We start from the raw sequence: 23951 nt of genomic DNA, 5'->3' as shown, positions 1-23951 counted from the left end.
CAACCAAATCCGCGAAATCCGCGAAAGTTAATCCCCGCGAAAGTTTATCCCATCAAAGTATTATATGATGATGACTGTTCTCTCTCCATAAAAGAGTTTTTTAATTTCTAAAAAAGCAATGCATTGTGGGGTTGTTTCGGGAGTATTACAATAGAAATCTCTTAGGAATTCCTCGAGGGAATTCTATTGTAAAACTCCCGAAACAATCCCACAATGCATCGCTTTTTTAGAAAATAAAAAACGCTTTTCCGTTATAATAGCAGTATAACATATTGCAATACTTATAACGATATATCATAATATGTTATCATATTTTTGCCACAATAATTTTCCTCCTATTGGAAGGTTTATCGATCCCAGACACGTGTTTTAAACGTTTTTTATAAGAACAGCAAACATTTTTGAAGCCTTCAGATGCTCTTAACTTTTTGAGTTTTACTTATTTTCACAAATAAATCTTCTCAATATTTTGGCCATCGAAGACTAATGTTATTACATACAGTATGTGGCCCCCAAAACGGCGATCAAATTTGAAATTTCTCTCAAATCTAGAGGAAAAGAGATTTTACAAAAATTTTTGCTGCATGAAAACCTTTAACATCTCTACTTTATTTCCTGGAAGTTATTTTTCAAAACTTTCAATTTCAACAATATTTTTCAATCGCTTAAAGATAGGTAGCTTTTTTCTAATGGCCCCCAAAACGGAGGTTTGAAATTTTAGCGATTTCTCGAGATATCTTTAAGATATGAATACAAAATTTTGACCATAGTTTTGAAATATGATTTAGAGGGGTTTGGGCATAAATTTATTTGATAAAATTTTTACAGTATACCCCTGGTTGTCAAAATGCAGGTTTGGGGCCCCCAAAACGGAGGTGTAGTTAAAATCAAATTATTAAGCCCAGTGGTAATAGGGGGAAAAACTATGAACACATTTGTGTTCCCCTTAAATTTACGACCCGATGGATGTAAAATTTATGATTTTTATGAAATATTTCAAGATTTTCGATATTGCAAAGTCCAAACTGAAAATTTAGAAATTTTCAAAATGACAATTTTGATTTAACAACGTCTTAATCAAATTTTTGAAAACAAATCTCTTTTGAAAATAGTTCCATTCATGTATGGAATAAGCTGTGAAAATTTTAGAAAAAAAGCTTAACTAAAACTGAAAATATTAAGCTTTAAAGATATTTTTGTCCTATATTTTGCAAAAAAATGACAGAATTTGCCGTTTTTGCTGATTCAGCGAAAATTTTTGTATAAAATGTTAATTTTTTGTTATAAACTATTAACTCAAGGTGATAGGAATAGAATTCCAAGATTTTTTGCTTTTTCTCATATTTAGAATTTTCGGTTTTGTCAATGCTGATTCTAGGGCTCCAAAATACTGGTTGACCTTCAAGATGCTATATCTTTTACCCAGCCTCTAAAGTCACAGATGTGTTTGCATTTTCTGAACGGTATTAGGTGTAGAAAGTTTCCTATACCCCGTTTTCATAACTTATTTTCAATATCCAAGGAGCTAGATTGAGTTATATGCAATTTTTATCTAATTTTGGTGTTAAAATATTTCCTTTAGACGCAAATATGTTATTTTGAATATGTCTCAAACCAGCAAAAACATGTTCATTTTTAAGTATAACCATCATTCTTTCAAAATAAACAAAAATCGTTTAATTCTGATAAATCTACAAGTCAGAATCTTCATTTTAATGAAAACCTCCGTTTTGGGGGCCGTCTCCGTTTTGGGGGCCATATACTGTAGTTTGTTCTCATAAAAAAACGTCACCCTGAATAATCATAAAAAATCTACCTCCTCCTTTAGATACCAAAAAATTTTCACTGTACATTGTAGATAGCGCGAGGATATCCAGGATATCTCCTTTTATAATCATATAGTTAAAGTTACAAATATTTTGTTGAGAAAAAAACTTTATCCTATTGAGCTGTCAAAAATTAGACCATATTAAGAAGTCTAAAGGCTACCCCAAAGTATTTGAGACACACACAACATACAAATAGACAGATAGACACTCTCAGATTCTAGCTCAACTGCAGTTGAGGACGTATAGAGCACTAAAACTTTTTGAGGTACAATAACTCTACATAATGCATAATGTCGAGGAAATTCCCAAAAGACAGCCTTACGAACGATTATCCGTAAGGTCTAAAGTAAAATTTTACTTGCATGTGAAAAAAGCTTAACTAAAAACTTTGTTTCCTTTCAAAGATCTACAATCCCCACCGTAAGATTTGGCACAAAAGGGGAATTCCCTCAAATTTGAAAACCGCAAGTGATTTTTAAGTGCTTTAATGTACGGTTGGAAAATAGAGTCTTAGTTTTAACATGAGATTTAAGACTTACGACTTTAGGATTTTAAAATTTAAACGCTCAAAAATGTTCCAATAAGGCTGAGAATATAGCCTGGAAGCCACTTAACCCCTCCCAAATCGAAAAATCTAATTAAACAGAAAGGAAGTACTGAAACTGCAATTCTCACCCGTTCTTTAAATTCTGAAAAACGTTAAAATAGACTGGAAAGTTGTTTATAATCTGCGTAATACAGTAATATGGGTGTTATATAATAATACAATAATCATTAGAGGATAATACTGGGAATCGATCCCACAGGCCTTTGGATTGTTAGGAGAATGCCCGACCGACCAAGGTACCTGGCCACAAGATATGAAATTTCCTGGGGAATACTTAAGTAGTGGAGGTGGGGGGGGGGGGGTTGGAAAAACAATGTCCTGGGTGGAAAATTCCCAAAAAGTTTATTAGCCGGGGGAGGACAGACACTATTAGGTATCCGAGAGTATACCCAAAACACAGATATAACCAACATTTGAAAAAATAAAGTTTTGTTAAAGGCAATACAACCAAAAACATACAATTTCTTACATTTAAAAATGCTTTGTAATTAAAATAAGTAAAATTGTGTCCTTTAAAATTGATTATATAAATCGTAAAAATGTTAAGTTCTTAATTTTCTGGATAAGAAAAAACTACCTTATCGTTGTCATTATATCCTCTGAAATATCCGTCATCCTCAATGATCATGTACTTTGCACCACCTTTCTCTGAATTCCATATACTGGTCCCCGCCAGCGGGCCAACTATCACTGATAATCGTCCATCCGAATCTAAACAGGCTCCTTGCAAAAATATCGTAGTATCATCTCCACTATTTGATTCCCATCGTATTTTGCCATCCGGACCAAGGATAACTAAGTTGCCATTTCTTCTCATTAAAACTTTATATTTGTAATTTGTTGATATTTTCATTCTTCCTTCGTCAATATATTCGTTCTGGTGAAGAGTGTTATATCCATAACTGTCTGGCCCACCAGGAACTAAAAAAGTAACATAATAAGATAATCCAAACGGGCACAAGGTCCAACTATAAGATAGGATTTAATAGCAATTTATCTAGTAATCAAGATTTAACTTCGTGAAAGAGCAGGAACACAACGTTGTTTCAACGTTTATCCAACGTTCACAACGACCATATACCGTTAGATGAGCGTTAAAGCAACGTTGGGTGCCAGCTAAAAACAGCCATGAAAATACCCATTCTTTGAAAAAAAGTGTTATTTTGGGTTTGAAATTTCACGCAGATTTAGTTTGTAAGTATAGTAGGGGGCTAACCTAAGGATTTTTAAACTTTTTTTGAGAAGGAGCCTGCAAATTAGGGCTGGAAAAGAAGAGAAAGAAACGATTGACGTCAAATTTAGTCTAAAACGCAACAAACTTCACAGAATTTCGAACTTTAAATGAAAATTGTCTTAAAAGACTTATTGTAGTTTACTTTTTAACTCATAATTTTCAGACTTATTCGCAGGCCCCTTTTCAAAAAAGTTTTAAAATCCTATCTACTTTCGAATTAATCATATTATGCAATTGCGTCACGAATCCTAAGCGTCTCCCCTACTAGAATTCAATATCAAAGCGACGAGAATGAATCCGTTTTATGTATTCTAGATAGAGGGGATTTTTTTTCAATTTGAGAAAAGAAGTGTTTAACAAACTATTTCTTTAATATACTTACGGCTATTCAATTGATCTTTTGCTTCTCCGCTGAGATAATCGTATACTGGGGTCAATTCATCTCCTAAATGAATGATCCTCCAACTGCTCGGTATACTTCGATAATTACCAATTGACATCGGATTACTTGGGTCAGGAAGATTTCCAGCGATGGCAGCAAAGGCATAGCTATTCTCTTGACTTTTATCGCCTGATTCGCTCGATTCGCTTGAACCACCACCGGCGTTGGCACTTGCACCAAAACAGCCATATGAAGCAGTCACACTCGCCTTGAAGGAATCAGAGACAGTTTCGAGACTTTGGGTTTCTTTAATTGAAATCGTTTGTGTTGTATAGCAAGCAACTCCAATTATCACCTTCCGAGGAACGACATCACCAAACCGTCTGGTCATTTCCTTGACCACTTCTTCTTTTGAACAGCCCTCGTGTTGTTCAATGTAATCTTTTACAAAATTCCCAAAGTTGTCGTTGATCTTCATTTGAGATTCTGCCAACTCCGATGGAGAAGGTAAAGTGAATTCACCGACAGGACTTTCAACCTTGAACACAGATGTAACCTTTGAATCTTTCTCAGCTGTTCGATTTTGTGTTGCATGTGAATATTCAGCACTTCCTGATACATATGGCGACGAGAAAGAGCCTCCAGCTTTGATATTTGTTATGACGGCTTTTTCATCAAAATGTTCGGCAAGCTCAGATTTTTGGCGGTATAACAAAGAATGTTGGGAGACTTTGAAATCTTGGGTTCCAAACAATGATTTGTTCGGGGGAAAGAACATTGGTTCCGTGGGAAGGTCTGACAAACCGCTACCTAGATTTTTGAAAATTCGAGCATAGATCATGTTGCAGTCTACAATGACTTTCATCCAATCCGCAGCAGTCATCGTTGAAAAGTCGATTGGTTGACGACCTACCTCATCGATCTCACCTTGGATTAATGACAATCTGCTGTCGACATCAAGGTTGGGAAGATCTTGAAAATGCTCCTTTGTTAGAGGAGCATTTTCTTCTAGATCAGGAACAGGTAACTTTTCGTATGTTTTGTTTTTCTTTCTCACTTCACAGAACATTTTGATATCGTTACCAGATAGCTCCCCACCGGCATATTTTTTGGCAAATGATACGATGTCAGTGTCCGAAAGTTTTTCAGGATCGTTGATACCGATTTTTTTGAAAATATCAACTATTTCTGTATACGACTTGGTTGGTTGCGCCATCACTAAAACGAAACGAAATTCTAATATTGAAATTTGGTGAAAAATACAGCTGACAGCAACACTTTATAATCACAATTCCCATTGTCAGAAATTCAAGTCGCCAAATTTGGATTTTTGCTTGTTGGGACAAAATACAAAAATCCCGATAAATCCCGATGAATCCCAAAAAGAAAAATTGTATATGCAATTTTGGCACCCAAATCTCCCGAGTGAATATAGCTTGACGGAAATTCTTGTTTTTGCATGTAAATACGATTTCTCTTGAATATGAACAATCGCAGCCTCAGATCTGTGAATAGGCTACGAAAATGCCAATCTTAAGCCTCTTTCAAGTCAATAAGTGAATAAATTACATTAAACCTTTCCGTACCACTGTCGGCATAATGCCAACAAGAGAGATCTCGACCTATTTGCCAGAAGTTATTGAAAACGTTTATTGAAAGTTCGATTTTGAACTAGATTTCATTAAATAGCACAGTTGAATATCAATTAAAATATATATTTCAAAGATGTTTTTCACAATTATACATTTTTCAACTCAAAGTAAACACATGTCACTTATATTTCTGATATTTTTCAGAAAATAAAGCTAGATGTGATGGTAAACTCATGGTGGTCGCTCATGTCGGCATATATGTTTTTTTTATAAGCATAACGCTTATAAGCATATGAAGGCTCAGATTTGCAGAATTCCTTTAAGCATAACATGAGCATATATGTCAGCCTAAAATATTTTTCAAGTGGTCATTTTTATCTGTTTAAATAGGTTTGGTAGAGGTCAAGTAAAAAATAAATCATTCCATTGCTACCAAAACTTTAACAAAATTTCTGAAATTTCATTAAAAACTTTGGCTCGGGGTGAATCATAAGCATGATTCTTAAGCATATAATAAGCATAAACTATGCCTGGATGCTTTGAGAACTTTAAGCATACACGAGCCTGACCAAGGGGCATACACTTGCTTATAAAAAAAACATGTATGTCAACATCTGGGAATAAGTCGAAAATTCATTTTTTTCGTGGCATATAGGTCACACCCTTAAAAAATACGAGCGACAGTTAAATGGTTAAAAAGAGCATCCAAGCCAGAAAACTAAAGACAATCAAGCCTCAGGCCAGTGGCATTGTGGGAAAGTTTTTCTGGAGGACCCAAAGTCAATTTATTTTTAAATGGTGCCCCCAATTTTCCAAAGTGGCCACCCAACAGTTTCTAAACTTTTACTAATTCATTTGCCTAGGCATAACGAGGAAGGAAATATTTAGCGGATAAGAGTATATATATCTTTGATGAATGGAAAAGGGAAAAACAGGCCCCACCATGGTTGGGGCGGACTGCCAAGATAGATAGACAAATAGACAAATTTGACACTTGCTAGAGTGAAAAGAAATTTAAGGAAATAATGTGTAATGTGAGCGAAGCGATGTTTGATGAAAATTGATGTTTTATGATTTCAATATTGTTGTCAGCAAATTGGTCTTGAAGCACAGTTAGATTTTCATTTAATACCTTAAGGGAACCAATTTTTGCGGGAACTAAATTTTGCGGTTTTTGCGGATTTAGGCCCAAACCGTAGAATTAAGCTCCCGCAAAATTTTGCAAATGCGAAAAACAAAGGTCGATTAATTCACAGTACGGCTCCAATTTTCTTTCAAGTGAGAAATCCGCAAAATTAAGTTCCCGCAAATATTAAATATTAAATCTTGAACTGCGAACCGCAAAAACTAGTTCCCGCAAAAAAAAAGGTTCCTTTAAGGTATTTCTATATTGTACACAAAAAAATTGTAAATTAGCTAGATTGCAAAGAACTTACCAATTAACTTTATTGCGAGCGAAAAAAATACAAGTAATTTAAAATTATCTCAGTAAAATTGGTCCTGGGGCGCAATTTAAGGCGCATGAAATATAATTTTTAAGATTGGGGCGTTAGAAAAAATCTCTTTTAGCGCCCCTTGCCCATCGGCGCCCCTTCAAAAAAGCTCCGCTGGGGGGAGGGGACATGGCACCCTGGCCCCCACTGCCACATCGCCACTGACCTCAGCCAAAATTTACCGGTTTCAGTAAAAGAAAACACAACAAAAGATTACCTCTGTTTTGGATGGGATCTTCTACTTGAAAATGTTGATTCTCTTTTCCAGTCTACAAGGAGCCCTTCTTGATGAAAAGTTAAATCTGTCAGTAAAATGGCCTCTTTTTATACTGGTCTTTCAGGCCTTACTTTTTTTTATTCCATGTGGATTTACCTTTAAAAGGGCCTAATGTGGTATCCGTTCCTTTGTTGTAGCGTAATGTGAGGTCTTCACACTATGTTTACTTTTTGGGCAAATATTATCTTCTTTTTTGCTGGACAGTTTTCCGTTTTCAATATCTCCGACGTAAGGAAGTACTTACTAAAAATGTCTTTGCCAAAAAACTCACGAAACTAACAGAAGCGATAGAGACTATCAAATCGAAATGTAACGTATTTTTGAGTATTTACATTTCACTTATTGTTGAAGCAAATATTTTCCTTTTTTTCTGGACTGTCTTTGGATATTTCCGACGTAAGGAAGTATTTATCAAAAATGTCTTAGCCAAAAAACCACCAAACTTACCGAAACAAGACAATCCAACGAAAGAAGCGATAAAATTCTTTCGCAGGTTGAATTTCAGGAAAACAAAACTGTGATGTAATCTGTAAATACTGAAAACTTCCCGAAGATTGTATGAATAGGAACAATAAGGAACATAGCTCCTACAAAGTCAGTATATGTATATCGTTATACTTAAATGGGATAAACTTTCGCGGGGATTAAATTTCGCGGTTGGGCCTATTCGCAAAATTCAAAAATTTCGCGGGGACTTAATTTCGCGGGTGATACTATTGGGTGGCAATATTTTCACGATTTCGTGACTTTTACTGTCAAATAATGCATGTTGGTGGTTGAAATTTTATCCCATTAAAGCACCGCCGCTGAGAAATCAAAAGGTCCAATCTCAAAATTTTTGCCGGAGAAACCTAAGAATTTTTCTGTCTGTCTGAGCATAAATTTTGAGATTGACCTTGTTTCATGTAGATGGCACGCTCCTCACTATGCAAAATGGGCCAATCTCAAATTTAAGGCTAGCTAGATAGAAAAACTCTTAGCTTTCTCAGTCACTAATTTTATGATTGGTTTTTGATTTGTCAACGGAGACATCAGGAAAAATTATGAAAAATCTAAAAGAAAAAACAAGTGAAAAATGAAACTCACTTTAATCTGCCCATTATGAAATCCATTGTATTGATACGCAATGAGTACAGATGTTTTTGAACCAATCAATTTTCTGTTGGTTTGACTTGAAGTATCCAAAGCACACCTTTTTTTTTACTTTTTTATTTTTTGTGAACTACACTAGTTAGAGCATTTATCTAAAATAGAAATACTAAAAATATGAAAAATGCTGATTGCAAACCTCATTCTTTCACCCTCCTTTAAAAATACTTTAATCGTAGAAATTTTAGCGAGACTAATTTTAGCGTATATTAGCGAGTAAGGAAAATCTTGATTTTTTTTTTTGGATTTATTTTAGCGAATCACGATTTCAAAACATTTCGCGTGGATAAATTTTAGCGAATACTCGTATTACAATTACATTATTGACTGAATTCGTTTTCTAGCATTTCTTTGCACTGAAACCCTTCCTATTGATAAAAATGTATCAAGGCAATATAACTAGAAATTTCGCGCGGATAAATTTTAGCGATCTGTCGATTCGGCGTGTTTTAGTGAGATTTATTTTAGCGAAAATAGGGAAAACTCGCTAAAACGCTAAAATTAGTCTCGCTAAAAATTCTACGATTGAAGTAGGAATATAACAGGAAAGTCGAAATCATCATTGGTTAAAACTGTATTTCTTTGTCAAAGAGGGATATTTTTTCAACGAGCGAAAACGGCCTTCTAATTACTTCTATCTCTACTCTAAAGAAAGAGTAACCAAATTGGATGGGGGTTGTCGACACTGGATCAATATACGATATTTATAGGCGACAAAAGTGTGCTCCGCTCTTAATCGGAAGGTCGAGGCTTCAAACCCCACGCAAAACAACCATAGATAGTCAAGGTCATTTCTAACGTTGCTAAGCTCTTATTTAGACGGTCCACTCCCCTGCCTTTTCTAATTTCTAGAGAGAAGGGGAAACTGCTAGTGGGCAGAAAGCTGGTTCTTAAAATCTTGAAAGAAGTTATTGCATTACTTTGTACCAGAGTGTATCTCACGTTTATCGCTTCGCAGTACGCTCTGTGCGTATTGTCTGTTTGATAAAAAATTCCCGTACGGAGACCTCTGCGACGAAGTAGGATTTTTAAATAGCAACATGTCTCCCCTGTCTCACCAAAACTCCATCGCAGCGGTCAGTCTGAAAAATTTCAAATGAGAAAAGACAATGACAATAGACCCTCTACGGTAATGAATTTTGAAATGAGCTGTAGATACTGGGTTTGTGTACAGACAATTATTGCATTAGCGGCAAAAGAGGGCCCTATATCGACTTTAGGCGGCCAACTTTCTGCAATCCACTTAAATTCACAATTAGAATTGGTAGGGTGAAAAATTGACAGACTTAAAACAAGAGCTAAATTCTCAATACAATGGTCTTATTAGGTGACTTTATACCACCAATAATAAAAACACTGGCTGTCGAACCCGTACCACCAACAGTGGCTTTGATTACCAAATTCTCTTTTTAATATTTCTAACTAAAAGTAAGAAAAACTAGATAATTACATATATACAAGTATCAAAACAATAGTCCCAATTCACCAAAGAATATGGTGAATACTGATTATTGTGTCGAAGCGAAATGAAGCCGTTCTATTGGTTAGAAGTGACGTAAAAATTGTAATCAACCAATAGAATGGCTTCTTTTTATTTCGGAGAAAAACAGAATCTAAAATTCAGATGAAGACAGATTCTCCCCGTTCCAACCAAAACAGTTTTCAACCATATTCTCCAACATGTGAACTGGGTTTAGATCATTTTCTCTAAACCTTCACAGTAAATGCGATTGAATTCTTTTCAAAGTTTCCAGTTCTTTTTTAATACCTTGTTAAACTTTGTCAAGTGAGGTTTGATTCATTGACAAGAATTGGGTTTACAATGCCGCCAAAATACATAAACATCTGAATCGACGTTTTCCAAAAATAATTTATGTTTTTTCATGTTTTATGGACAACATGAAAATTGGATGGCCCCAAACAACTTCATGTGTCAGTTGGGAAAGATCTACCTTTTTCAAACGATAGGAAAACAATTTTTTCAAAAACTTTCACTGCATTCATCATTTTCTTCATCGTCATTCAAACTTTCTCCTTCTTCTGCATCGTGAGTTTCATTCTCATCTTCTGAATCCTAAAAAATGAAAGAAAAACGAAGACAAAAGATAAACCTTTTTATAAATTACCGTAAATTGGTCTAATGTCAACGTCCCTCATCTAATTCCGACAGACACCCTTTTTATCAGCTGAAATTGATAGAAAGGTCAAAGCTATTTTTCATGGCTTAGTGGTCAGGGAGAAATAATCCTTTTTCAATCAGTGATTCAAACTTTCATATTATTCCTGTCTCTAAAGAAGGGTGTCGAAATTAAAAGATGGATGTGGACATTAGACCAACTTACGGTACGTCATAGGCAACGCTCACCTTGATTCCAAAATATTGCTGTGGTAGTTGATCCATCAAAGGAATTCGTAAAAAGCTCACTATATTAATAAAAAAACATGCCAGGAATAATTCCCAAAGGGGTCAAGACTACTTTAGTGGTAATTTCAGACATTTTTTTTGTAGAGATGAAAATTTTAATGTCTATCAATATTTTGGGAGCCCCTCACAATGAAAATAGAGATGCTCGTAGAAATACCCCTCTTAATTGCCAACCTGCTCTTAGGAAATAGGAAACCAAAAAACCCTGTTCCGTAAATTTTTTTAAAATCTGAAACTTAAGGTCAGTGGGTAGCATACAAATCAAATGAGTGGTCAGACCAGAAAACCGTTCGAATCGAGCTCGGAAGCCATTGTTGTGTATTTTACTGGTAAACGAAAAAAAAAGGTTCACTGACTTGTGAAGTTGGATCTACTTGTGACTGAATTTCGTTGCCTTGCAAATCGCGATTCTTCAAATTACCCAACCAAAAAACTCCATCACAATTATTGTATGCAAGAACCGCCTAAAAAAGTGTAGGTAAAAAATAACGAGAATAACTTAACTTTACAGTCAAGAAAACCAACTAAAGGAGCAAATGGGCTATTCCAGAAAAAAATTGACTCCTGCATCTAAAACATTGATTAACCATACGAACAACAACAACATTACCTTGACACGAAAAACGAAAGCTTCCAAACACTTTTTCAAAGCAGGTACATGTGTAGTCATGGCGATATCTTTGCTGACTTTGGAATGGTTGCACAAGTGTTGTAGTGATCGTGTGCTTTGTTGAGCTGTCTTCAAGATACCATGAACTATTTGCTTGAAAAGGTATTAAGAAGAATTATATACTCAGATGTTTCATGTTCTGGAATATTCAAGATTTTTTAAGAGTTTTTTTAACTTTTTCTAATTCGAAACCTCAGTCAATTCTCTTTCTAATTCGAACTAAAAAATCGGTCCCTTTAGTTGGGAAGTAGTATAAAATTTTCTCAGTAATTCGAATCTTTGTCCTATTCTCAGTCCCTTGAAATCGAATTAGGGAAAATCGAATGTAGTTTAGATTCGGTTTTCAGCAAAACATTGCAGTTGTCAAAACAAATCATCAAAACAAACAGCACGCGCTACGCCAATCGATTGAATGTCTTCTTTCAATATTACATGAGGCAGAAAATCAATTTAGAAAACTTTGATGATAATTAAAACTAATGGTCTAGAATCCTGATGGCAAAGAGAAACATTTGACATTTCTTTTGCAAGGTCAGCATATAGTTTCATATACGTTAAGATTGGCTTTAAACTGCATTTATCAACCGCTAGATTGAAGTGGAATTTATTCATTCTTCTTTTGACTAATAGTGTAAAGGTTTTGCCCAACCACGTCTCCGTGTATCCCAGGCTTTATTTGCGTTACTTATGGACGCCAGAGAGTATTACCTAGCGCTAACAGTAAACATCAAAAAGCTGGTAATACGCAGGGAACGAGGTTGGGTTTTGCCTTGGAAAATTCGAACGCCAGTGCGATTTTAGAGATTGGCAGTAAGAATACAGACAGTTATACCTTATGTGAGCGAAGTGTTCGATCAAGGATTGGCATAACGTTCTTGAGAAAGACTTCAAGAAAATATTTTGAATACTGAAACGAGAAAAAAGAGGAAACAATAGACGATATCGGCTTTCCGAATTCTCCCCGAATGATTACCAATGATGCATTGCGCGGAAAGTCAATATCGTCCGTGAATTCTTTTGCGCAATGCATCATGGGTAATTCGGGGAGAATTCGGAAAGCCGATATCGTCTATTCATATTCATTCAATGAAAAGATGAGGCAATGAGGTCAGTGATAATAACAAAAATCAATTCCAGTCCAATTCGGGACGGCTAATTCTAAAAATATATATCAAGGAGATAATAATACGACCATAATTCATAAACAGAAAAGTTTCAAGCTCGAGTTTTACTATGTCTAAAGGCTTTCAAGCACGGAATAAAATAAGTAAAGTACCTTTAAAGCAACCATCATAAAAAGTCTACCTTCGAATTCCTAAAAGATAATTACTTCTTAGAAACAAAAAAGTCTCTTCTCAGTAGAGTTATCTGAAGGCGTGGTCACACAACGTAAATTTATTTTATCTTTAATGCCTTTATGGTTAATTTTTTTTATCTGTAACAGGTAAAAAAACACGTATGAATTTCCCTATACTTTTTGTTCTTGTGAATTTTCAACACTTTTTAAGTGTTTTTTTTTAATCAGAAGCTTAACAATTTTAAAGAAGTTAATGCAGTGCAACGGTGCCTTAACAATAAGAAACTAAAATCCGCTACCTTAAAAGGGAACTTATTTTGGCGGGAACTAATTTTGGCGGATTTGGCGGATTTGGCGAATTTAGACGAAATTCGCCAAAATTAGTTCCCGCCAAAATTAAATATTTTGCTCACTCGCCAAAATAAGTTCCCGCCAAAATTAATTCTTTTTAGGATCTTTACTGCCCGCCAAAATTAATTCTTTTTAGGATCTTTACTGCCCACCAAAATTAGTTCCCGCCAAAATAAGTTCCCTTAAGCTAATTCTTAAAAGAAGTCAAGAAAGAACGCCTGACAATATGCAATTTTGGAAAAGAAGTCTTGCTAAAATACACGTTTTTTTATAAGAACAAACTCTATAAGACATAAGGCTTCGATGGCCAAAATGTTAAGAACAATTTAAGAACATTTTAAGGCTTTGCAGACTCTAAAACACCCAATTTCTTAGGAAAATGGACAAAAATTCTCAAAAAATGGTGAAAATAAGAACATGTTAAGAACATTTTAGGCTTAAAACTCAAAAAATTAGAAAAAACTTTTGGATGTTCTTATAAAAATTAGTTCTTGTAAAATAAAATGTTTTACCTTTAGTAAAGAATTCATTGTTTGGAAAATTTTCAGTGCGGAGTGTGTCCTGGATAAGTATTGATTTGTTATCTGGTAAAATGAAGGTGACAAAAAGAAAAATCAAAACTTTTTAATAAAAATATTGAAAAATAAAAATAACTTATAGGTATAATGACAAAACGAGTCAATGATTCCTTCTCAGACTTTAGGAGGAGCGAGGTTTCAAAAATAACATGGCTACATTCGCTTTACCATAGTCTCTCATGGGCCTTATCAACAGAAGAGTTTTCCCTGTTAGGTGACTGTGATATTGTGATATTTGGACCCTTAAGGAGAATTTTTCTTATGTTTCGTCCGAATTTTCAGAAATTGTGAGTCTTTAAGATAGTGGGTTAGTTTTTGTAGCCTTTAGAAAGATTTCTGACTATGTAATGATTTCTGACTATGTATGTTCGATGTAATGCGGGTACCCTTACCGTTCGAACATACCTAGTACCCGCTTAGTCTAAGTACACGCATGTGTTTTCTCCTCATTCACCTCTTCATTATTGACAATAGTTCTTGTAGTAGACACCAATCTTGTTTTCACAAAACCATTCAACTCTTCGTAGAAACTTCGATAGAAACAGATCGCTGTCACCCTAAAGCAAAAAAAAATAATCAGAAGTTAATTTGAAATTTGTATTTACGAGTTGCAAATTTAAAATCAAGAAGTCATCTCAGTTAATTTCACCTGAGAAATATGAATGATCTTATTTGCTAGAAAAAAAGATATATTAGTAGAGGGCATTTTGTAAAATCGCTCGACTGTTTTGTTAGAAGCACTTGTTATACATTTTTGGAAAGCTAAGGGGTAGGGGAATCGAAATTACTATGTTTCCAATTTTTTTTCGGACACTTTGGTGTGATTTTTGGACAAATATGACGGTCTCAGGCAAAAATCATAGGGTTAAAAATTAATGAAAATTTTAGCTCGAGAACGGAGACCTGTTGTATATTTTTGGAAAGCTCTCAAAAAATTAGGATTAGAGATATATTGCAAGTATAGGTGATTTCAGTACCTAACTCGAGATATTGAGCTTCAAAAAGCGCAAAAACTGGACAAAATAGCTGTTTCTGGCTGAAAAACACGGTTTTCAAGGGTTAATATCTCGATTTAACATAGTAATTTCGATTTCTACCCCTTAGCTTTCCAAAAATGTATAACAAGTGCTTTTAACAAAACAGTCAAGCGATTCCAAAAAATCGAACGAAATCCCCCCTACTATATTGGTCAAAAGTTTCAACAACCTTATTCCTAGAAATAAAGATGTTTCTCCTCAAAAACTTAAGTTTTTATCTCAAACTGTCTTTAACCTTTTTTCACATGTACGTAAAATTTTACTTTAGACCTTACAAAAAATCGTCCGTAAGGCTGTCTTTTGGGAAGTTCCCCGACATTATGTAGAGTTTTTGTTGATTAAGAGGGTCTTACGTGACTTTTCCTTCCATTCAAAACTTTTTGAACGTAAGCAAACTCTACATAAGGCCTTAAAACACTACGTAAGCTTAGGGAAATTCCCCACCCTTCAAGGTCTTAAGTGAAATCTTACTATGAAATTTGATTTGTCTCCACAATTTTCAGAGTTAAAATTTTGATCTGTTCTCCCAAGCTTATGAGGAATTGGATATCTGTTTCCCTCTCGTGGAAATTTTTTAACTGTCCCCTGCGCTTTTTGTAATTGATATCTGTTTTCGCCCAGAAAGTTCAATCTGTTTCCAATGCAATTTCATCTTTTTGGAAACATATCTGTTTTCCAATTCATTATTTCATCTCCTAGAAATATTGATCCGTTTCTCTCTGATGACGGGGAAACAGAGTTAAAAAAAAAAGATTTTTCCTAGAAGATCGGATCTGTTTCCCCTTTTTTGAAATAAAGCTCTCTCCTGGAAAAGGGAAACAGATAAGTATTTCGCAAAAATGAGCTCGTTTGCTGCTGTTGGTGTTGGTTAGCGTGAGAAATAGATCCTGATCACAATGAATGAATCTTTTTACTTGGTTAGCGTAGGGTATTCTTCTACAGCCTCATTGCTCAATGTTTGTTGTATCGGGCATGCGCAAAACTTCTCAATAAACCCAAGTGAATCTGAACACGTCTTAAGGTAGTTTCTAAAATTAGAAAGAAAGTGAGAGAGAATTCGATATAAAAAAGTTTTCAAGTTTTGTGAAAATGCAATTTCCGCCATTATGGAAGCGAACGTTCAAAGTTGTAGAGGCGATCCCTTTCGCAAATCGTACGTTTACTTCTATAATGGCCGAAGCTACGTCACTTAACAAAACATGAAAAATTTATATTCATGATATTCATGATGTAATGTTTTACACGGACGCACCAAAAGTCTTTATTATTCAAATTAAAAAATAGCGGCAAACACCTAGTCTTTTTCGGGTGAGACCGTATAAAATAATACACCGTTATAATTACCAATATTGAGTATACCACTTAACCAGATTTCGTGATAAAGGATGTTCGAAAAAAAAGCTTGTATGTAGTAAATCTCACATTTCCCTCCAAAAAAACTGAAACTTTCAGAAATAAAAGATTTGATTTTATAGCGACAATTCCTAGTCTATACTATAGACAGATTCCAGGCTCGAAGCTTTAAACGAAGGAGATATTTATAAAAGTAATCTAAAAGTACAGTAAACTCTCTCTAATTCGAACTGAAACATTGGTCCCCTCAACACAAAAGTCGTATGAAGCACTCTCCGCTGTGATCCGAATATTTCTCTAATTTGAAGAAAATTCTTTCTTCACCAAAGTGAAATTGTAGACAATAAGACCATGTTCACACGTTACTGTTCCGTTGTTCCAGTGTGGTTTTCGTTACGGATCGAGAGTGTTTATATTGGTTTCGGAACGTTTCGGAGCAAGAAAACGGAGCAGTTCCGTTCCGATGAAAAAAGTGGAGCGAACCCCTTTCTATCTGTTTTGCTTTGTAACGTCTTTGTTTTTGACGTTTCGAACTTTGACGTTCACACATGTTTCGGTACCGTTTCGTTTCGGAACGGAACGGAACGGAACCGTAACGTCTGAACATGGTCTAAAACTAAAGGCTATGCACCATACTTACAATAAAGAATTTGATTTTCATGTAACTTTTACCTGATCAGATAAGAGTAATGGTCATTGAAAACACTTCCTTTTGCATCTTTCCAACGGTGTCGTAATAGCTTCAATAATAAATCACCTAAAATGAATTCGGAAAGATAATAAATGAGACCCCCCAGGGTTTGATGATGACGTAATTGAGGCTTTTTTTGTGTGGGTTAGCGTGATTGCAAATATTTGAAATAAGTAATAGTTATCGGACAGATGCGAATACAATATGAGAAAAATCCGGAACGAGTATATTTTTCACTACCGGTCAGCACGACAACAGCAAACTCGATATTGTTTTCTTATCGAAAAACCGTTATTAGTATAGTTGAACGTGCGCAACGCACTGGGTTCAACTTCAGTGCCTTCAAACTATTCATAGGCCCAATTGTAGAGCCTCAGATATTCACCCAATGAACAAGTGTGCCAAATTTCAGCCAAATCCGACCATTTTGGAGGCCTGTAGGCTGCTCTAAAGTTTTAGCCTCGTTTTGGCGAAAAACTCGTCCCCAGGCCCCAAAAATCAGAATTTTCAAAAAATGAAAAAAACACCCCCAGATATTCACCCAAGGAACAAGCGTGCCAAATTTCAGCCAAATCAGACCATTTTTGAAGTCTCCAGGCTGCCCTAAAATTGTTGTGACAGACAGACAGACAGACACACAGACACACATTGTCAGATTGTAGCTCAATTGAAGTTGAGAATAATGTTTTCTTTATCGACAAACCGTTATTAGTATAACGACGGCTTTATCGACGACTAAATTATCACAATTATATAACTTTCAGTCCCAGAAAAAATATCATCAAATTAAGTAACCTCGTCCCCCCTGCGCATTATCAGCTTTTTTATACTTGCTGATATAGCGCCAGATATTCTCCGGCTTCCATCAGTAACGTAAATAAAGCCTAGGATACACGGAGACGAGGTAAAAAATCAAGATCATACGTTTCATTTTCTTGCACGTCTCATTACTACTTTCATCATCTACATTCCCACCATTTTCATTTCCATCTTCTTTTTCAAGATATTGACTCATCGATGAGATGAATTTACATATCTTGACAGCCATTGATATGTGTTGAAGTTCACTTAGTTCTGGCTGGAAACTCTTGATAATCAATCTGTGATGAGATTTTAAAGTTTTTGACGAATCTAAATTCAATAGGGTCAGGATTTTCCTTCCCTTTTGGATCACTTTAAGGGTACGAAAATAATGAAAAGTCTAATAAAGCTCACTAAGGCTGGTAAATTCAAATAAAATTGTCTCTAAAGGTCACTTTTTTATTGATCTTGGCACCCTTAAGGTCGGTTTTCGGAGGATCTGTCTGTATATACCTGACATTCTCCAAACCCTTGTATTTCCGGAGGTTCTTGTGTAGCTTGGCGATTTAATAGAATACCTTAAGTGGATTTATTTACATAAAGATTATATATCACAAGTTTCACGAGTTTTTCCGAAAGTTAATGCTCGCAAAAATTCTGAAATGCTAGTTTTTTTTACTAAAATTCCTAGAAAATGAAAAAAAAAATAGTTGGAAGAGTGTCCAATTCGCGAAAATCAGTCCCGCAAAAATTAAATTATTTCTGACGCGAAAAAATTTATCCACTAAGGGTAGCAGCGAACGCTAAATCGTAAAACATACACAAGTTTCTCATGGAAATTCATTTTTTTCTTTGTGATAGTGACGTCATCCAAAGTTTTGACGAAGATGTCAACAATACTTTCCAACTCCTTCGTGTGTTGAGAGGTAAACTTCGACCTGGAAGAAAATAATTTTTTTATGATTTTCGGCGTGATAACGTGATCATGGACTTTGCTGGGGGCCTTAGTGAGATATGTCTCAAACAAAATGTTTAAAGGTGTTTTTTCACTATCAAACAAAAATACTCCCGTTACGATATAAGTAGGTGATGTTGAAAAAGGCCAGTTGGCCGAAATATTCATAGAAAGATGATGTGTTATCTCTGACTACTTTATATGTTCCACACTCTCGCATAGACCGAGAAAATTGGTTTTACTTTGACAAGATAAGTAGGAAAAAGTGATATTACCAGTTAAATAGCAGTGTCAAACATTGTACCAAATTATTATATAGATTGATATAATGATCTGTTTCTTCGAGGCTCTCGTTTGTCATACTCGCATCTTCATCCTAAGTACAAAATATGAAGAAAGTAGGAAATCAGAAAACATCAAAGTAAGTGACAGATTTCCGGTGCCGCAAATACTTAAATCAACTAATATAGTAAGTAAGTCTGCGACCGCAGTCGGACGCGACCCGAAGGCTCCTCTTTCGATAGCTATCTACCCGAAGGTAGGGGAGGGCGTCACTCGTTCTCCCTGAATCTCACTTACCCTTGATCCTTGCCTTTTTAATTGCTGAGCATAAAGCAGAGGGACACCAAGTACCATTTTGAGAATCTTTGGTATGACCCAGCTGACCCAAAACCTTGCTAACCGTAGCATGCTCTACCACTGCACTACGGTCGCTCAATCAGTATAAATAACAGTTGCATTGGCAGGAAAAAGACAAGGAGAAAACATTCACTTAGGACCTTATAATTTCAACCCTGAAGAACAAGTTCCACAAGAATAAGCAGCACACTGAAATATTTTATATAAAAAAAAGCATAAAGCTCTGATGCCCAAAAAAGAGCATTCTAAGAACACCTAAAGGCTTCGCAGATTCGAAAACACCAAATTTCCTAGGAAAATAGACCAAAATACTACTAAACTGAAGAGCATTTCGAATTTTTTTTAAAACATTTTTAGACTTGAAACGTTTTTGTTTTTCTTATAAAGAAAACGTGGCATTTACCCCTCCCCCTTAATATATCATCCTTCAGGATGTACAAGCCAGTCTTTTTAGTTTTTAACTCTCTTTCCTTGAGATCAAAAATAACCTTTCATTGCCACTACTAGAGGTCATGCAATATATTGAAAAGATGTTCGCAACATATTGATGTTCTGCTCAATGCTCTATTTGCAGGGAGTTTCTAAACATCGACCAGAAATGGCGACCACGACCAGCGACCACGACCGGCGACCAGATAAATTTGGGTTATCGAGTTTACCTGCTCTCTCCACCGTAGTGAACATCCTAATCGAGTCCTGATGTGGCTTTCAAATGAACCACTGAGTACGTGGCTGAGAATTACTCTAGCTAGAGAATACTAAAAGTGACATTTGACGTTACCAGTCATTTTCTAGACAAAGTGACACTTTTTGACAAAAATATTGACAGGGCAATTAAGTGTGATGCCTGTAAACTTTATTACACCAAATATTTTAATTGTATCGAATGAGATGCCTTTATTATGAATAGATAGAAATTGTCATTAGCAAAAAGCTGGGAAGGCCAGTTTTAGAAATATCAATCTCAATTATTCTATTGTCCTTACATTGTCAAAATTACTTATTTTGACAAAATAATGATCTGATGATCAAATATAAAGCTTCCTAAATAAATTCCAGCAAAAATTTTGCCACTAAAGTCTGTAAAAATAATTTGCAGCTGAGACAAAAAATGGCCGTAAATTTTGATAGAATTTGAATCAAGTTGCGATTTTGTGCTCGTTGAAAAGATATCGGTGAGTGGAATATTATCAAGCAAAAACAAATTGAATTAAAAAAGAAAATGAAAATGAAAAATGAAGAAGAAAAAAATCAACTTCTTGTAGAAATAGGGTAAAATTACCATTTTCCCAGGAGTGATTCTTCAATCTTAGATCATCATCACTGTGAAAAAATTTTTCAAAAATATTCATTCAATCAAAATATATCAAACAAAGTTTGTTATTGGTTGATCAACAAAAGGCTGTTTTTTTTGTCGTTTTTTTACTACTTTATAGTACTTTATAGAGTCAACTAGCAATAAACTTTGTTTGATATATTTTGATTAAATGAATATTTTTGAAAAAATTTTTCACAGTGATGATGATCTAAGATTGAAGAATCACTCCTGTGAAAATGGTAATTTTACCACATTTCTACAAGAAGTTGATTTTTTTTCTTCATTTTTCATTTTCTTTTTCTTTTTTTTTTCAATTTGTTTTTGCTTGATAATATTCCACTCACAAATATCTTTTCAACGAGCACAAAATCGCAACTTGATTCAAATTCTATCAAAAGTTACAGCCATTTTTTGTCTCAGCTGCAAATTATTTTGAGACAGACTTTAATTAATTTGATGCCGAAAATACAAAAGGATAGAAATTGACACTCTATTCAAGCTCCAAGAGCGTTGAAATGGCTGCTCTACACGTGGCTTTAAATCACTGTAGGTGAAGACAGGGGGTGAGCTTTACTCTTCAATTCGATAAATAAATGATCATAAGAGAAAGACTCTACGGTGGAGAAAGAGGAAAAACTCGATAACCCAAATTTATCTGGTCGCCGGTCGTGGTCGCTGGTCGTGGTCGCCATTTCTGGTCGATGTTTAGAAACTCCCCTATTTGCAATATTCCAACAATATAGGGTAATTGTTTAAAGAAAGAAAATTTCTTTTGATAATAGAGTAGCAGTTGTTTACTTCGTACATTACAGTCCGCAAGCCATATCGTCGAATATTGTTTGTCAATATATTGTGTATTCTAATAAGTAGCCCTTAAATATTTTACTGTACTTACGGTAAAGAAATTTTTGACAAACTTGAAATGACAAATAAGCGAAGGAATGATCTTTTTCATGAATTTGATGACTTTCATATCCGATGGAAGGTTGGAAAAACCAATCACTTTGCTGGCAGATTGCTGTAAGAAATATCAAATAAAAGCTTTGAATACATGTTTTTATTATTAGAAGAACAAACTATTTAGAACATAAGGTTTTGATGGCCACTACATTAAGAACAAGTTAAGAATATTTTAAGACTTTGCAAAGTCTTAAGCATCAATATTCTAAGAACATTATTTCTAAAACTCAAAATGTTTCAAACATCCGAAGGGCTCACAGATATTGGATACTCTATAAAAAACGTAACCCACATTACTACATTTTTAAAATGTCGTGTCATCACGGTAGAGGAATATTCGTCCAAGAAATTCCTACACTCTTTTTTATAAGAACAATGTAAAGAACAATGAGGCTAAAAATTATCAAAAATTAGAAAATTTTAAGGACAAAACCGAAGTTGTTTCACATTATATTGCTTTTGTAAACAAAAAAATAGCAAAGTTGATTTCGAACAAACTTACAATCGTATGTTTTGATTATAAGATAGAAAACGTTCTATTTATTATATACATAAAACATTCGAAATAGTATCAATAAAAGTCCCTTTATTTAAGGAATGTGTTTCTATTCATGTATTTCATTTTTTCAAAACCTTTTTCTAATCCTGTCACACTTGCTTATACTATACATACACATACTAATGCTGGGCTAATGCGCATGCGTAAACGCTTCTGAAATATTGTAGACTCAGCATCATCGGACCTTTCAATCAAAACAAAACTTTTTAACCCTTTAAGTGCCACGGTCGTTTTTTTCTAAGTTTTTTAAAGAAAATCACTAGTTCAAACTGCGCGGGCCTGCCTGAATGATAGAAAGGTGCCGAATTGTAAAACTTCAAACTAATTCGCTGGAAGACAGAATCGAGTAACGCAGGGCCAAATTTGGAGGTTCTTGGATCACTCGTTGACCAAAAATGGTCAAAAAACGGTCAAATTCTTAAAAAAGTGAATTTTTGTCAAATTTTTGCATATTATTGACTTTTTGGCTTAAAATCTCGCTGGAAAGACTCATTTTTGATTTTTTTTGCTTGACCATGAAACCCATTCCGATTCCTACGAGTTAGATAAAAAATGACGATTTCTAACTCAAACTGGGCATTACAGGAGGGCTTCGCCCTCCTACATAGCCTATGTCTGATATATACGACATTGGCACTTAGGGTTAAGGGTCAAGTTAGTAAAAAAGTAATTTATTCTTTACCTTTAAGAAACTTCTTTTACTGTTTCCAAGCGAATATTCGAGTTTCCGTTGAAGGTCAACCAACATAAAATTGATATCGTTTGCTGATAAATTCAAATCTTCCCTCGTCTGTCAAAGAAAAGAAGAAAAAAAGCGATGGTTCCTTATAAATGCAGTTTTCATAACACTCTCACTATATGTTTTCTTAATTTTTTTTCTAAAATCCGAGCTATTTCTAGTCCCCGGCAAGTAAACAACAGTATAGAATACTTTCTATGATTCCAATCTCTCTGTAACTCGAACAAATTAGACTACCCGTTCGAATTACCGAAAGTCAGCTGTACTTCAAGAAAAGTCGCTATTCCTAAAACTCAAAGCTAGGGGACAATATATAGAGACAGGTGCGACTGGGTGCGAAGAGACTGCACTTCGGCTTCAAAGGGAGCGAAAGGGAAATTTGTTCCATGTTTTTCCGTTTTTCACAAACCTTAGTATGTTGTTCTGTGTCCATAATAGCTTTTGAGACTCCTTCGTAAGATAACGCATAGAAAACTGTCAATGACAATGGTCTATAAATAGAAAAATATTGATGCAGTGAAGCCTCTTTAACTTGAACCTCTATGAATTGCAAATCTTATATCCCCTTTAGTTAGTTATTAATAATGCCTTTTAAGCCTTACTCCGTAACTCGAGATTTCTATAACCCTAGCAAATTTGTGCTCTTCGTTTGTGTTTGGTCATTTGTGTCCGAATTATGGAGAATCTCTCAAAAATAATAAAAATTCATTCAAACCAAACCACTGTTACACGTTCAACTTGGAAGGGTGTATATTCATAATATTCGCAAATGTAAGAGCCCTTAGAGGGATTATCGTTGGGTTTGAGTGGCAAATAATTCTGTAGCCCGGAAATCTCATGACAAAAACCCATTTGCTGAATCTGATCTTTTTTATTTTTATGATGCAATTTCTTCTGTTATTACGTCACTGTTGCACAGTTGATTGGTTAAAAATGACGTACAATCGGGTATAAAAAAACTGGTTAAGTTACAAAATTTCTATTCTGTACCAGACTACCACGGCTGTTTTCTCGA

The 23951-nt window shown here is 34.9% G+C and overlaps 2 protein-coding genes across 2 annotated transcripts in view; both read right to left on the bottom strand.

Moving 5' to 3' along the window:
- Nucleotides 1-2986: 2986 nt before the first annotated feature.
- On the bottom strand, nt 2987-7493 carry LOC136799375 (uncharacterized). The gene is made up of 3 exons (XM_067056091.1): nt 7355-7493; nt 4053-5270; nt 2987-3357 (listed from the first exon to the last, which is right to left on the bottom strand). The coding sequence occupies exons 2-3, from the start codon at nt 5266-5268 to the stop codon at nt 2987-2989; spliced, it is 1587 nt and encodes a 528-aa protein (XP_066912192.1). The 5' UTR covers nt 5269-5270; nt 7355-7493.
- Nucleotides 7494-9954: 2461 nt separating this feature from the next.
- The window catches only part of LOC136800255 (Fanconi anemia group D2 protein-like), a 39239-nt gene continuing 25242 nt past the window's right edge, over nt 9955-23951 (bottom strand). Inside the window, exons 28-42 of the mRNA XM_067056879.1 lie at nt 23346-23427; nt 22880-22987; nt 21574-21696; nt 18997-19097; nt 18588-18704; nt 17890-18065; nt 16947-17031; nt 15836-15949; nt 14339-14441; nt 13819-13890; nt 12935-12973; nt 12491-12565; nt 11599-11751; nt 11345-11452; nt 9955-10637 (exon numbers count right to left, since the gene is read on the bottom strand). Coding sequence (XP_066912980.1) covers nt 10545-10637; nt 11345-11452; nt 11599-11751; nt 12491-12565; nt 12935-12973; nt 13819-13890; nt 14339-14441; nt 15836-15949; nt 16947-17031; nt 17890-18065; nt 18588-18704; nt 18997-19097; nt 21574-21696; nt 22880-22987; nt 23346-23427 — 1549 coding nt within the window. The 3' untranslated portion in view covers nt 9955-10544. The remainder of the gene's footprint in view (nt 10638-11344; nt 11453-11598; nt 11752-12490; nt 12566-12934; nt 12974-13818; nt 13891-14338; nt 14442-15835; nt 15950-16946; nt 17032-17889; nt 18066-18587; nt 18705-18996; nt 19098-21573; nt 21697-22879; nt 22988-23345; nt 23428-23951) is intronic.

This window comes from Clytia hemisphaerica, unplaced genomic scaffold, assembly GCF_902728285.1.
Source record: "Clytia hemisphaerica strain Z4C2 unplaced genomic scaffold, Clytia hemisphaerica genome assembly, whole genome shotgun sequence".
Taxonomy (NCBI): Eukaryota; Metazoa; Cnidaria; class Hydrozoa; order Leptothecata; family Clytiidae; genus Clytia; species Clytia hemisphaerica.
The sequence above is the reverse complement of the archived record's forward strand: the minus strand, read 5'-3'. Positions and strand labels throughout refer to the sequence as shown.

Bases quoted from the DNA above. Each gene is read 5' to 3' on its own strand.
- LOC136799375 (XM_067056091.1), bottom strand. From the start codon at position 5,268: ATGGCGCAACCAACCAAGTCGTATACAGAAATAGTTGATATTTTCAAA. The intron at 3,358-4,052 runs GTAAGTATATTA...TTACTTTTTTAG, and splicing joins AAAAGATCAATTGAATAGCC to TTCCTGGTGGGCCAGACAGT.